This window comes from Oncorhynchus clarkii, chromosome 24, assembly GCF_045791955.1.
Source record: "Oncorhynchus clarkii lewisi isolate Uvic-CL-2024 chromosome 24, UVic_Ocla_1.0, whole genome shotgun sequence".
Taxonomy (NCBI): domain Eukaryota; kingdom Metazoa; phylum Chordata; class Actinopteri; order Salmoniformes; family Salmonidae; genus Oncorhynchus; species Oncorhynchus clarkii.
The window spans coordinates 8,709,344-8,724,886 of NC_092170.1; the positions used below are offsets into that span (position 1 = coordinate 8,709,344).

Below are 15,543 nucleotides of genomic sequence, written 5' to 3' on the forward strand. Positions count from 1 at the left end.
TTGGCTTGACGCGAAAACAAACGTAGCTCGGAAACACGTTCAAAGCAAAGCTTAGTCATGTTTACTTGAGTAGGTCTTGGATTTACATGGGACTTGATCCAGTTGACCAGGTCATGTGTTGTGTGGCATAACAGACAGGTGAGGGTGCAAGAGCCCAGATCTTTCCATTAGGATGGTGTCTCCATTCCGCCTTCTGACTTAATGCAGCTGTATTGCCTATACATGATTTATCATGCGTTATGTGGAGTTGTATCACGCATTTTCCTCCTCTCTACTTTAGTTCTAGAAATTCTGCAGCTGGTGACTAAGAGAGACCTGTTCCTGGCTGACACACACATCCTGGAGCTGGAGCAGGAGTGTAACGAGGCGGCCGCAGCGACCCTGCCCTCATCGCCAGCAGGCGGTGCTGTCCCAGAGGACCTCAACAGCCCCGGGAGCAAAGACGGCGGCAGGCGCAAAGCCAAAGACGTGGAGCTGCTGTACGAAGCCCTGCAGAAGGAGCTGTGGGCGGTGGTGCGTGAGTCGCTGCGCTCCCCCACGGCGGGGCCCAACCTGGGGCTGGTGGTACAGGTTCTGCAGCAGGAGGAGCAGGCGGACCGGGACTGGGCGCAGGGTGAGGGGGCGCTCCCCGGAGGCCCCAGACCCAGGCAGCTGAAGCAGCGGTGGAAGGAGGCGGTGGCGGAGGCAGCAAACGGGAGCCTTCCCCAGAGGAACGAGGCCCGGGGCGGGGAGCTGGCGGACTACCTGGACAGGGTGCGGACCCGGGTGGTGGAGGACCTGGGGGCGGCCAAGAGGAACGTGGTGCCAGTGTACCCAGAGGAGTATGAACCCTTCCAGGTGTACCTACAGAGCTACCACCAGGCGGTGGCCCGCAGACTGCAGAGCATCACTGACGACCAGCTGCTGATCACAGATATCTACTCTCTGCTGGACTGGCTCTACAACATCTATAACAAGTGGGTGTCCATCTTAAAGGTCACTGAGTGTAGACTATTGAATAGCTCATTCAATAACTGTGTATTGCAACTTGTGATTTTACACATATCAGATTTTGTAAGTAGCAGAGTTGCATTACAAAAAAAGGAATGAACAAAAGTATATAGCTAAATGTCAGGTTGTAACAAACTTGCATGAACCACAAACTTGTCAGAAATGTTTCATTTCACTTTATGCTTTCACGGTAAAGCATGTTACAAGGTGGTGTGATGTTATTGTACTTAATACTGTGCATAAATACTGTCAATTATACTGTACATAAACAGTTGTTTATTAGGTAAGTGTTACTGTATGGGTATGCCACTGACTCTGGCCTCCTACTGTAATCCCTCCAGGGACGTCCTTGGAACAGTCAGCATGACGACGCCCTTCAACAGGTCCCAGCTGGGGCCGTTGTTGCCCTCGGAGACTGTGGACAAACTGGAGCTGGACTGTCTCAACTCTGTCAGGGTAAGGGCCGACATCCACCCCTCACCCCTCCTCATTTGGTGCGCCCCGAAAGAGTGCTCCTATGGTCCTTCCTGTCCACCTAAAGGGAGGGATATCACTCTGACCAGTGCAGCCAATCAGTGCGCACCGTCTCAGGGTCAGCTCGTGGGTTTTCCTGTCTACGACGGACAACACACAATGGAAGCCATACAACAGGCCATTTAGCTCAGGTCATTACGCAACTCACTTGCGAGTCAAGTCCAGGTAGGCTAGAGCACTGTTGTGTGTGTGGTACTCTGTTCACTGTTGGAGTTCCAGGGCCCAGGGCCCATGTATGTAGACATAATAGTAGTCCACAAGTAAATCCTGCAGAGGAAAAAGAGCACTGGGTTTATTGGCAGCGTGGCCTGTGGGCTGGCAATCAATCATGCCCCTGTTGTTTCACCCACCAATGAGAGGAAACCTTCACCTAAAATATAAGGGGATTTTTACAAAGGGGATATTGATCAGAACAAATGAAGCCAGATTTACAGTATTATCTGTGATTCTACGCCTGTTTCCATCTTGATGTCTTGACGGCATCTGTTGGGAATATTTTGATGCTTAGCGGCTGCAGAGCTCACAGTGGTTCAGTGCATGGCGGAGTTGTGTCTGACCGCGCGGTCTGGTTGCGTTCCAGGAGAAGGTGACCACGGAGCTGTCTCAGGTGCTGGACGAGGAGGTGAAGCGTTGGATGGAGACGCTGCACATCGAGGAGTATCAGATCATGTTGGCTCGCACCGTCATCCAGGTAAGCGCGCACACACACACACACACACACAGGGATAGATATCAGGAGTAAGTAATTGATTTCTCCTCCTGATTTTGATGAGGCCGGTCATGATGGTTTTGTATTGCACGCTAAATGTGGTCACTTCGTATTTTGAGGATAAGCTCATGCATCTGGTGGAGCAGAGGAAACATTCCTCAAGCAACCGCCAAAGTCAATACAGACCCTTCCCTTAGAACTCCATCACAGCTCACTGTTTTAGAGTCCCTTCACTGGCCTCTAGTGGCCTTGATTGGTACCAGCACCTTCTACACAGATGCAGTAAAAGGAAAAAAAGAAAGAGTCAAATAGCATTTCACACATAATACACGTTTGCCAACATTACATCTGGTATGTGTGTGTATGTATGTGTGTGTTTAGAGGCTGCAGGTAGATCTCGAGCAGTCAGCTGCCATCAACAGAAACCTGGGTTCCCTTGTGGCTCAGTGCAGTCTGAATGGTCTGGCCGACTTCCTGTACAGGTGAGAGAACCACACACTGCAGAATGACATGTTACACACTGTAGTAGTCCTAGAACACACTGTCTCATTACATATGACATAATAAGGCCTAGAGCACACTGTATCATTACATATGACATAATAAGGCCTAGAGCACACTGTATCATTACATATTACATAATAAGGCCTAGAACAAAGTCACTGTCATCATTCTTAGAATGAAAAGAGTATTACACAGGGCCAAATCTATAGTTGTCTCACTGCCCAATGCATTTTATTTTGCAATAATGTTAGAATATATCAACTGGAACCAACCAGTTCAACTGGAATATGGAAAGGAACATCTCTATGAGACATTCTAATACTGTTAAAACTGCTTAACTTCCAGCTTCCAAAGGAAAGTGGAGATGTTCCACGAGTGTCTGGTCAACATGGTTGGGGATAACGAGGATGGATATATCTCCAAGACCATCGCCCTGGTCAACTGCTGTCCCCCTTTCAGGTAGGACTGTTGTAGCAGTAGTAGGCTAGCCTGCATTGTGTTACAGTCGGTCCATTTCCCCAATAACGCCTTAAATGGAAATTCCACCCCAAAAATATATTTTGGTATTTGTTTTGCAGCCGGTATGATGCAAAATGCATCACACCAGCTGTATTTCTGTATTTATCTTGAAGACTCGATTGCTGACATGCAGAACATTTTAGGGCCACAATGGACTACTGAAATTTATACCAAAATATTGTTTTTGGGTGAAGTTTCCCTTTAAATACTATACTCAAAAACAATTCCCCAAAATGGTACATGTTAGCATTCAAGTTCTCAAGTACAGAGCAAAAACTGCCTTGGTGTGTTTTTGGAATATTCCTTAAAACATAAATCATGTAAGTGTACAATGTATTGATTAGTCTGCTGTGACTGTGTGTGTGCAGGGGTTTTGTCCAGCGCTGTGTGCAGTGTGACCCTGCAATCAGTGAGGACTCAGCCAGGCGAGCAAACACTTCCCTGGACAGAATAGTCAACCAGGGAGTGAAGGTGCTGAGTGACAGACTGTATGAGCGCATAAGGGTGAGTGTTCTTAACACACACACACACACACACACACATAGGATTCCTAAACACACCCATGGTCACAGCTTTCTAACACAACATGTAAACAACCTCACACACATACACTGCTATGTCTTACTGTACTTGTGTGTACTTTTTGGGAACCAACAATTGATTCCCATTCAAAATCGTATTTTCCCTAACCCCTAAACCTCAACCTAACCCTTACCCTAACTTTAACCCCTAACTATATATCCTAAACCTAACCCCTAAACCTAAAATAGCCTTTTTTACAAGTGAGGACTGTCCTCACTTCTCAGAATTTTAGTTGGTTTACTATTCTGATGATGATTTCTGGTACTCACAAGTATAGTAAAATGTAAAAACACACACACATGGTAAAAACACACACACACACACACACACACACACACACACACACACACACACACACACACACACACACACACACACACACACACACACACACACACACACACACACACACACACACACACGCCCTCAAGCGTCCCTCAGTCTGCCATGTGTCCCAGAATATATAGCACATCTTATCAGTGTTCTCCACATGGCTTGCCCTCAAAGTTCTCAGGGATGTGCTGAAGAACTGAGGCCCTAAAATAGCCGCTCCAATGTGACAAACATGGTTAAATAAGATTAGATTGGCAGCATGCCACATAGTTACTGGCAGGCTATGCAGTTCCGCTCCTCTTCAGTAGCCGCCATAGAGACGGGCAGTGCCAGTCTTCCAGGGGCACAGTTGACCGAGCTGGGGCTTTTTATGCTGTTGTCGTTGGGTAGGAAGTCACAATCTGTGAAATTATTGGTCTAAAAGGCCCACACATCCTCATAGGAAGACACAAACCCAGTCGGGTGACTCAGTTAGCGATAAAACACGGATCTGACTCAGGTGCCACATCCACATCTCTCTGTCTCCCTCCCTTCCTTGTCTTCTTCATTCTCTCACCATTTTCCTGTCTCTCTCTCTCTTGCTCACTCACATTTTCCCTCTCCTGGCCATATTTAGCCCTTCTTTGAGAAGCTGGTGAAGAGGAAGTGGCTGAACAACACAGAGACCTATGAGCAAATCGAGTCCCATATTAAGGAACACTTCAAGAAGTTTCGCAGGATGGACAGCCCACCCTATCAGGTACATGGCAGAGACGCAGCAAGTAGGAGCCATGTAGACATGGAGAGGCGCTAAGGTCCTCTGGCACAACGTCACAATGTGCACTAATAACTCAAAGATATTTGATTGGTTTTAATTCTAAGCAAAAAAAACAAAACAGTGAATGTTCTAGAGAAAACTTTTTTTTTTTTAATTGATTGACTGAATGGATAATTGGTTGATTGATTCATTCTATCTTTCCCTCGTTCTCCCAGGTCCTGGTGGGAGAGGTGCATAGACGGATTCTGATGGAATACCTGCGCTCCCTCATGAGGGGGAGGATCATCTGCACGTCACTCAGAATGAGGAAGAGGATGGCTGGACGAATGCGTGACGAGGGCAAGCAGGTCAAAGTGCTCTTCAAAGATCTGGTGAGTCATTCTAGAACAACTATGGTACACTGGAGAACCGTAGTCGGATCAACAGTGCTGCCTGTGACATGACGCAACGAACAGCGTGTGTATGTGTGTGTGTGTGTGTGTGTGTTTGTTTGCACTTATGAGTGTGTGCTCATTAATCACGTTTGACTGGTATGCGGCCTGTCTGTGAGAGTTACTGAAACAACTCCGGATGAGTTCAAACAAAGGAGACGAGGGGTTAAAAAGAAAAGAGAGAAAAAATAATGGCTACTGTAACCTAGATATAGATGGATGACCAGGCAGGCCGTTTGCACAAGGGGGCAATCACCTCAACCTTCACCCCAGCCCACTCCCTATCCTTCCCTCTGTGGCGTCCGCCCCTTTCTCCAGATAAAACATCCATTTGTCACCTCTCCGGACAACAGGATAGCGCTGTTTACAGACGAGTGGTCTGGCATCCTGCCCTGGGCATTAGAAGCCCTGACAAGCCTTTGGGGTTGAGTGGAGGACCAGAATGAACCTCTGGTCGACCACACGGTTTAGTCCTCTCAGAATAACAGGGTCACTTTGATGCTCAGGTGATTGAGTTTGCACGCTCAATACTGTCGCTGTACTTCTAACCTTGGGTGTTTTGGGTCTATGTTATCGGATGGTTCCCTCCGGTCAAACAAATGTGTGAACATCACCAATCTAGTTGTAACCATTAAGGCTTGAAATCACTTCATCTAGTTCTGGGTTTGAGCCATTGCCAAGATAGTAGATTCAAAGGCATTGAGTCGGAGAATAGCCTGTTGACCTGTCATGACGCTGCAGAACTAGTTGAACATGAATTGCCCTGTTTAGACGGTTGTATCCTCATTTGTGCTGTTTAGAGGATCTGTTCTGATCACGCCTCTCTCTCTCTCTCTCCCCTTTTAGGAATCTCCCTCCTCCTGGCTGGACAGTGCTATCCCACACCTCTCTGAGATCATCCTCCTGGAAGACATCCCCTCCATCCAAATGGAGGTGGGGGTCCTGGTGAGGGAGTTCCCAGACATTCGGTAAGGAGCACGGGAGGCAGCGATCATCTATGCAGAATGACAGCCATATTTTCAGGACTTCCATCGAGCCACATGAGCGTCAACATTTCCAAAAGCTTAGGTGGACTGAAACACCCCAAAGGAAACATGGCTACTGTTCTGCATTAATTGTGGATGGCAAATGGGGGACTTGTTAAAAGCAAACAAGAGCTGAGTCGTTTCCTTATTTTTATGGGGAGCTGTTGGCCGTCGCTGGCACACATTAAAGGGTGTGTGGGAGGGGGGGGGGGGGGTCTTGTCCGTTTGTCCGTCTCGGGTCCTGGGCGAAAACAAAGCAAAAACACGTACTTCCTGCCCAGGGGTGACATGGTAGCTGTGTAGCACAACCTGGCGTGGGCAGGCAGTCCTCAATGGAATCTTTTCTCTAAATTAAGATTTGTCTCCATCCGTAACTCATAACAGACTCGCATGTATTGTTTGGAATCTTGACTTGAATCTGGAGAATGCTAACCATTGACAGAAACTACACCGTACAATCCTTGACATATTGCATCAAGTATGACAAATCCCTCTGTAAAGTACACACCTGATGCTTGCAACTGTGCAGGGCATTGACCCTTCAGGGCCTCGTACTATCCTGTACACTATGTACAATAATACCCTAGTTGGTTTCATGGCATAATTTGCTCCAAATACCAATTGCAATCTATCACCTGGTTGCATGGAACTGCTCGTTAATCCTCCGTAGTAGCGAACAGAAAAATAAGGTTTCCCGGAAGCCAAGCTGCCCCCACTTTATCTGCGTGTTATTTTTGGTGATAGTCACTGGTCGTGGTGGGAAGTGAGTTTGGGCTCCATCATCAAAATCAAATCCATGTTATTGGTCACATACACATGTTTTGCAGATGCTATCGCGGGTGTAGCGAAATGCTTGTGTTCCCAGCTTCAACAGTGCAGTAATACCTAACGATTAAAAACAATGCACGCAAATCACTTTTTTAAAGAAAGAAAGGAATTCATAAATATTAGAACGAGCAGTGTCTGAGTCCGGAATATAAATATATATGTATAGGATAGTGTTTGTAGACAGTGTGGACGGTATATGAATAGGAAAGGTGTGTACAGCAGTAGTTATATAGGATGACCCTTGACTAGAATACACTATATACATATGAAGTGGGTAAAACAGTATTAAAATATTATTAAAGTGACCAGTGTTCAAAGACTATGTACATAGGGCAGCAGTTACTCACATGCAGGGTTGAGTACCGGGTGGTAGCCGGCTAGTAACAGTGACTAAAGTTCAAGGCAGGGTACCGGGTGGTAGCCGGCTAGTAACAGTGACTAAAGTTCAAGGCAGGGTACTGGGCGGAGGCCGGCTAGTGGTGACTATTTAACAGTCCGATGGCCTGGAGATAGAAGCTGTTTTTCTGTCTCTCGGTCCCAGCTTTGAAGCACCTGTACTGTCTCCTCTTTCTAGATGGTAGCGGGGGTGAACAGGCCATGACTCGGGTGGCTGAGGTCCTTGTTGATCTTCTTGGCCTACCTGTGACAGCTGGTGCTGTAGATGTCCTGGAAGGCAGCCAGTGTGCCTCCGGTGATGAGTTGGGCTGACCGTGCCACCCTCTGGAGAGCCCCGTGGTTGCGGACGGTGTCCACAATTAGCTCCTTTGTTTTGTTGGTGTTGAGGGAAGGGTTATTTTCCTGGCATCACACCGCCAGGGCCCTCATCTCCTCCCTGTATGCTGTCTCGTCGTTGTTGGCAATCAGGCTCACCACTTTTGTGTCGTCTGCAAACTTGATGGTTGACTTGGAGACGTGCATGGCCACACAGTCATGGGTGAACAGGGAGTACAGGAAGGGCTGAGCACTCACCCTTGTGGGGCCCCCGTGTTGAGGATCGGCGTAGCGGAGGTGTTGTTTCCTACCTTCACCACCTGGGGGCGGCCCGTCATGAAGTCCAGGATCCAGTTGCACAGGGCGGGGTTCAGACCCAGGGCCCCATGCTTAGTGTTGAGCTTAGAGGGCACTCTGGTGTTGAGCTGTAGAAGGCTGAGCTGTAGTTAATGAAAAGCATTCTTACATAGGTATTCCTCTTGTCCAGATAGGATAGGGCAGTGTTTAATACAATGGCGATTGCGTAATCCATGGATCTGTTGGGGCGGTATGCAAATTGGTGTGGGTCTAGGGTGTCAGGTAAGGTGGAGTTACTACCGTCCCAGGGGCTGCTGTTAGTGTTTATGGCTGCTTGCCATTCAGCCTTGTGCTGCTGCTCAGCCCAACAGAGAGGAAGTGGAAGTCGCAACAGAGAGGAAGTGGCTTCAGAGCCGCTCGTACTTGCCCGCAAGGAGATTTCCAGAGGCCAAGGTGTCGAATCGGAAGCCAGTCAGGCACCCTAAAACAGGGACAGATGTTTTACTAATTGTGTTTGTATGTAAGGGTGTGACAGAACCATTTGGGAACGCTCTCTAACTAACTGTATTTTGCTAACTATTTTGTCTAACTTTCCATGTTCCTTAGTGACTTGCCTCAGGGCTGACTGCCTTCTCAGTATTTTGATGATTCTCTTGATTCCTAACCATGTCATGTCCTTGTGATGGTTAACTCTGCCGTTGCAGTGATGCAAGATACACTCTTTTCAAATCAACTCAATCAAGGCTTTATGTGCTAGATGTGGCCTATATGACATCTTTGTTCCATGTCGATTTGTATTAGTATGAACTAGACTAAGCCCTCTTTCTCCTCCTCTGTTTGCAGGAAGAAACATGTGTCGGCCATCTTGAACATCCGTGGGATGACTCGGCAGACGGAGCGCCAGGAGATCCTGAACATCGTGAAGGACATTGAGAACAGTGACACCCTGACACGGCTGTCTCGCGACCGCGCCCTCTTCTCCGAGGTGCCCGTCACATCCGAGGTGCACTGCCTGAACTTGGGCCTGAGCCGTATCGCCCTCACCGCCTCCTCCTGCTTCTCCAGCCTGAGACGGCGGCGTACCAAGCGAGCCCCGGTCAGAGAGGCGTACGACGATATGCTCTAATGGCCCTAACTGCTCTGGAAACGTTCTGATGACTCAAGCAGACAGACAGCTGCTCAACAGCAAGTCACAATGGAGCTCGTTGTCAAGTTCTGCACATGGTGGCGATACCAGGGGCGGACGGCACTACACATTGAGGAAGTGGAACAACACATGGAAAGAATAGCCATGTTGTGACCTTTCACCCTTCACAGCCACCTTGGTAAAGAAAGTATGATGACTGTTTCCATTGTGAGCGATAAACCTAGTCCTTGCAAGACTGGGAAAGAGCTTTCATAAGTGCAACCATACGGAGAAAAATATTAAAATACCCATTTAAGAGGACTTTTGGACTTGAATCCCTGTGGGTTGTTGGTATTGACTCCTTTTGACAAAGGGCAGTTGAAAGAGACACAAGCAACCTATTGGGCAAGATTCTTAATACTGCACCTAGGTGACTATGAGGGTTAGATAGGAACTATGGTTTAAATCAGTTCTACTGATCAAGAGCACTGTTTGGAATAAATCAAAATGTCACACACAATCCCATAACGTGCTGACATTGATATGGGTAAGGTTGGAGTCCGCTTTGTAGTTGCACATGATAAAAGTTCGATTTAAGGTACTACACCATTTTTATTATCTGTCATCTCAGTGGTGATTTTCATTGTATTTAAAATAATGATTCATAGTTTATTTTCATTTTGTGATATACAGTATATGGGGTAATGTATGTTGAGCAACTCAAGAGATGATTGAAGCCTGTGTGAGTGAAGCCTGTGTGAGTGGATGAAATCATAACTGCCTATTTATGTACCAACCAATGAATTTATTTATTATGGCTGCTTGTAATCAATGTCAAACTGTAAATCCCAGTCTAATTCATGTATGATCATTCCAAGCTTGTGTTTTCTCTGGGTTTTGTCGAATGCTGAGACCCTGACTAAAATAATTCGACAGCCATCATTGAAGATGAAGATAAAGATTATTTTCAGATGTGTACTTTTACCTATGTAAATTAAACAATGAATAATTACTATTCTTCATGATTGTTGATAACAAATATTTTAATCCTCAGATAATTTGACTGATAATTGCACTTTTTGATAAAAAAAATTAAAAAAAAATCTGCATAATTTTTTTTTTTTTAAATCAACAAGCAGACATTTTGGACTGAAACTTCAACTGTTTTTTGGTCACACACTGATTTAAAACGTTTCATCTGTTCACCTGATGTTGCATAATTGAACAGCTGGATGTAATAATCTATCTGCTTTGAAATCGTATATAAATCATCTAATTAAATGAGAATAAACGACAACAGAGATCAAATATTTTGGCTTTGTTTTAAATTACCATTAAGGATGGGATATTGATGGGACCTCGCTCCCAAATCATCTCTGTGTTTTGAAGGGACTGCTGTTCACTTTCCTTTAATTAATTGCTGAGAGAGGGTTAAACCAATCATGTAACATTTTCCTTGACAGAGCTGAGCTGACAACTCCTGGGTAACCAACCTGAATGGAAAACAAGGTTCACAAACAGATCTTACCATGCGCTGTCTGGATGGAGTCATCTGGCATGGCTGTTTTCTGGCCCCTAACTACAGGGTCAGAAAGCTACAGCACAACTGTTGTGTGTAGGTCTACATCTATTTGTCTTTTACAATGCTATTTCTTTCTGTTTTGTTTTCCACCCATCACCCACCCACCCAACCAAAGCGTCTTGGCAAAGAGTCCCTCTCTCATTACTCAGGGATGTGAGAGAGACGAGACTCAAGCTTGGTTTCTGAAGGAAAACAGCAGGGCGGGTGCATGGGGGTAGGTTGTGTATTTGGGCAATGTGGAAAAAGTGATTGGTCAGTTCCGGAGTATAGGACTTCTAATAATGCTTACAGATAAGCTTATTTTCCAGTAAACAGAGTTTTGCTGTTGTCCAACTAGGTTGAAAACTAATATGTTTAGTTGAGCCAAATGTACACCACTCAGTGGGGAAACTTCCTGTAGTCGGTTTTTCCCAATAATATTTTATTTTACACTTTCATGTAAGATAACAGTAATTTACCACAAAAACAACAACCATAAGAGTCTGAGAAATTAAGGCTATTCTTAAATTAAATTGCCAAGAAATTGCCAATGCTGTGTACTACTCCCTTCACAGAACAGCGCAAACTGTCTCTAACCAGAATAGAAAGAGGAGTGGGAGGCCCAGGTGCACAACTGAGCAAGATTACAAGTACATTACAGTGTCTAGTTTGAGAAACAGACGCCTCACAAGTCCTCAACTGGCAGCTTCATTATTAAGTAGTACCCACAAAACACCAGTCCAATGTCAACAGTGAAGAGGCGACTCTGGGATGCTGGTCTTCTATCTTCAGTTTCTTGGCAATTTCTTGCATGGAATAGCCTTCATTTTTCAGAACAAGAATAGACTGACCAATTTCAGATGAAAGTTCTTTGTTTCTGGCCATTTTGAACCTGTAATCGAACCCACAAATGCTGATGCTCCAGATACTCAACTAGTCTAAAGAAGACCAGTTGTATTGCTTCTTTAATCAGAACAACAGTTTTCAGCTGTGCTAATATAATTGCAAAAAGGGTTTCTAACGATCAATTAGCCTTTTAAAATGATCAACTTGGATTAGCTAACACAACGTGCAATTGGAAGACAGGAGTGATGGTTGCTGATAATGGGCCTCTGTACGCCTATGTAGATATTCCATAAAACATGTACAACATTAACAACGTCTACACTGTATTTTTTGATCAATTTGATGTTATTTTAATGGACAAAAACAATGACGTTTCTAAATGACCCCAAACTTTTGAACGGTAGTGTATACAGTTGAAGTCGGAAGTTGACATACACCTTAGCAAAATACATTTAAACTCAGTTTTTCACAATTCCTGACATTTAATCCTAGTAAAAATGCCCTGTCTTAGGTCAGTTAGGATCACCACTTTATTTTAAGAATGTGAAATGTCAGAATAATAGTAGAGAGAATGATTTATTTCACATTCCCAGTGGGTCAGAAGTTTACATTCACTCAATTAGTATTTGGTAGCATTGCCTTTAAATTGGTTAACTTGGGTCAAATGTTTCAGGTAGCCTTCCACAAGCTTCCCACAATAACTTGGGTGAATTTTGGCCCATTCCTCCTGACAGAGCTGGTGTAACTGAGTCAGGTTAGTAAGCCTCCTTGCTCACACACGCTTTTTCAGTTCTGCCCACAAATTTTCTATAGGATTGATGTCAGCGCTTTGTGATGGCCACTCAAATACCTTGACTTTGTTGTCCTTAAGCCATTTTGCCACAACTTTGGAAGTATGCTTGGGGACATTGTTCATTTGGAAGACCCATTTGCGACCAAGCTTCAACTTCCTGACTGATGTCTTGAGATGTTGCTTCAATATATCCACACAATTTTCCTGCCTCATGATGCCATCTATTTTGTGAAGTGCACTAGTCCCTCCTGCACCAATCTCTCCTGCAAAGCACCCCCACAACATGATGCTGCCACCCCCGTGCTTCACGGTTGGGATGGTGTTCTTCGGCTTACAAGCCTCCCTCTTTTTCCTCCAAACATAACAATGGTTATGGCCAAACAGTTTTATTTTTGTTTCATCAGACAAGAGGACATTTCCCCAAAAAGCACAATCTTTGTCCCCATGTGCAGTTGCAAACCGTAGTCTGGCATTTGTATGAACGTTTTGGAGCAGTGGCTTCTTCCTTGCTGAGCTGCCTTTCAGGTTATGTCGATATAGGACTCGTTTTACTGTGGATATAGATACTTTTGTACCTGTTTCCTCCAGCATCTTCACAAGGTCCTTTGCTGTTGTTCTGGGATTGATTTGCACTTTTCGCACCAAAGTATGTTCATCTCTAGGAGACAGAACGCGTCTCCTTCCTGAGCGGTATGACGGCTGCGTGGTCCCATGGTGTTTATACTTGCATGCTATTGTTTATACAGATGAACGTGGTACCTTCAGGCATTTGGAAAATGCTCCCAAGGATGAACCAGACTTGTGGAGGTTGACATTTTTTTATTCTGAGGTCTTGGCTGATTTCTTTTGATTTTTCCATGATGTCAAGCAAAGAGGCAATGAGTTTGAAGGTAGGCCTTGAAATACATCCACAGGTACACCTCCAACTGACTCAAATTATGTCAATTAGCCGATCAGAAGTTTCTAAAGCCATGACATCATTTTCTGGAATTTTCCAGGCTGTTTAAAGGCACAGTCAAGTTAATGTATATAAACTTCTGACCCACTGGAATTGTGATACAGTGAAGTGAAAGTGAAGTAATCTGTCTGTAAACAATTGTTGGAAAAATCTACTTATGTTATGCACAAAGTAGTTGTCCTAACCGAGTTGGCAGAACTATAGTTTGTTAACAAGAAATGTGTGGAGTGGTTGATGAATGAGTTTTAATGACTCCAACCTAAGTGTATGTAAATTTCCGACTTCAAATGTATGTCTCATTATTCTATCTGTGGTTAGAGTTAGTGGAAGGGTTAGCTAACAGACTAACTAGTTGCAAAGTAAATAAAAGTAGGAAGTATTTGTTAGTTGCTAATTAGCTAAAATTGTCTGTGATGAGATTTGAACATGCAACCTTTGGATTGCTAGGCATTCACGTTATACATCTATTTAACGATTTATTTCACCTTTATTTAACTAGGCAAGTCAGTTAAGAACACGTTCTTATTTACAATGATGGCCTAGGAACAGTGGGTTAACTGCCTTGTTCAGGGGCAGAACGACAGATTTTTGCCTTGTCAGCTCGGGGATTTGATCTAGAAACCTTTCGGTTACAGGTCCAACGCTCTAGGCTACCTGACACCCCGACCAACCACCCTCCTTTCATTTCTGCCTTAAGTAAACTTTTGTCTTATGTAACCATACCAACGGTAACATACTATATGAAAAGTAACTTACTAATTTGAGTGTCTCGGATTTACGTTTACTATGTTACGTCCCTATCCATATCGACGGGACCGCAGGGGAGAAGGTGGAAAGTTTCAAGTTCCTCTGCGTACACATGACTGACAAACTGAAATGGTCCGCCCACACAGGCAGTGTGGTGAAGAAGGCTCAACAGAGCCTTTTCAACCTCAGGAGGCTAAAGAAATGTGCCTTGCCACCTGAAACCCTCACACACTTTTACAAATGCACAATTGAGAGCATCCTGTCGTGCTGTATCACTGCCTGGTACAGAAACTGCACCACCCGCAACCGCAGGGCTCTCCAGAGTGTGGTGCGGTCTTCCCAACGCATCACCGGGGGCAAACTACCTGCCATCCAGGGCACCTACAGCGTCCAAAGTCACAGGAAGGCCAAAAAAATGATCAAGGACAACAACTATCCGAGCCACTGCCTGTTCACCCCACTATCATCCAGAAGGCAAGGTCAGTGCAGTCACATCAAAGCTGGGACCGAGTGACTGAAAAACAGCTTCTATCTCTAGGCCATCAGACTTAAATAGCCATCACTAGCACCTTAGAGGCTGCTGCCCTATATAAAGAGACTTGACATCACTGGCCACTTTAATAATGGAGCACTAGTGACTTTAATCATGTTTACATATTTTGCATTACTCGTCTCATATGTATATACTGTATTATATTATATTCTACTGTATTTAAGTCAATGCCACTCTGACATTGCTCATCCAAATATGTATATATTCTTAATTCCATTCCTTTACTTTAGATTTGTGTGTATTATGGGTATTGTTGTGAACTTGTTAGATATTATTTGTTCGATTTTACTGCACTGTCGGAGCTAGAAACAAAATAATTTCGCTAAACCCGCAATAACATCTGCTAAACATGTGTATGTGACCAATACAATTTTATTTGGTTTGATTTCGTATGAGACCAGGCTGGGATGTTCAGTAGAGGGCGCCAGCACAGTGACAGTAGTTTCCCAGCGGGGACAGCACCTCTTCAAATTGAACCAAAACAACAAGCTTCTCTACCAGGAGAGGACGCTGCAGGACATGGTATTAAAGTGACGTACAGTCATGGGAATTTCAGTGACACTTGTCATGTACAAGTGGATGTACTCGGTTTTGCCCACCACTCCTTCAGTCAATGTCATCAAATTTAATTCATAATTTGTATTTGTATGCAACAGCAAGAGGGGCAGGAAGTATATCCCTGAAAACGTTTTAGCAGAGATATCGATGTGCAACATATTTAGTCAGCAAACTGATTTTC

The 15,543-nt window shown here is 44.8% G+C and overlaps 1 protein-coding gene across 2 annotated transcripts in view; it reads left to right on the forward strand.

The window, feature by feature from the left end:
• LOC139383084 (tumor necrosis factor alpha-induced protein 2-like) overlaps positions 1-10,654 on the forward strand; it is a 32,586-nt gene extending 21,932 nt beyond the window's left edge. For both annotated transcript variants that reach the window (XM_071127391.1, XM_071127392.1), the window contains exons 4-13: positions 281-956; positions 1,332-1,446; positions 2,105-2,215; positions 2,615-2,715; positions 3,083-3,196; positions 3,625-3,760; positions 4,788-4,910; positions 5,144-5,299; positions 6,206-6,327; positions 9,064-10,654. In XM_071127391.1, coding sequence (XP_070983492.1) covers positions 281-956; positions 1,332-1,446; positions 2,105-2,215; positions 2,615-2,715; positions 3,083-3,196; positions 3,625-3,760; positions 4,788-4,910; positions 5,144-5,299; positions 6,206-6,327; positions 9,064-9,346 — 1,937 coding nt within the window. In that variant the 3' untranslated portion in view covers positions 9,347-10,654. The remainder of the gene's footprint in view (positions 1-280; positions 957-1,331; positions 1,447-2,104; positions 2,216-2,614; positions 2,716-3,082; positions 3,197-3,624; positions 3,761-4,787; positions 4,911-5,143; positions 5,300-6,205; positions 6,328-9,063) is intronic.
• The last annotated feature ends 4,889 nt before the right edge of the window (positions 10,655-15,543 follow it).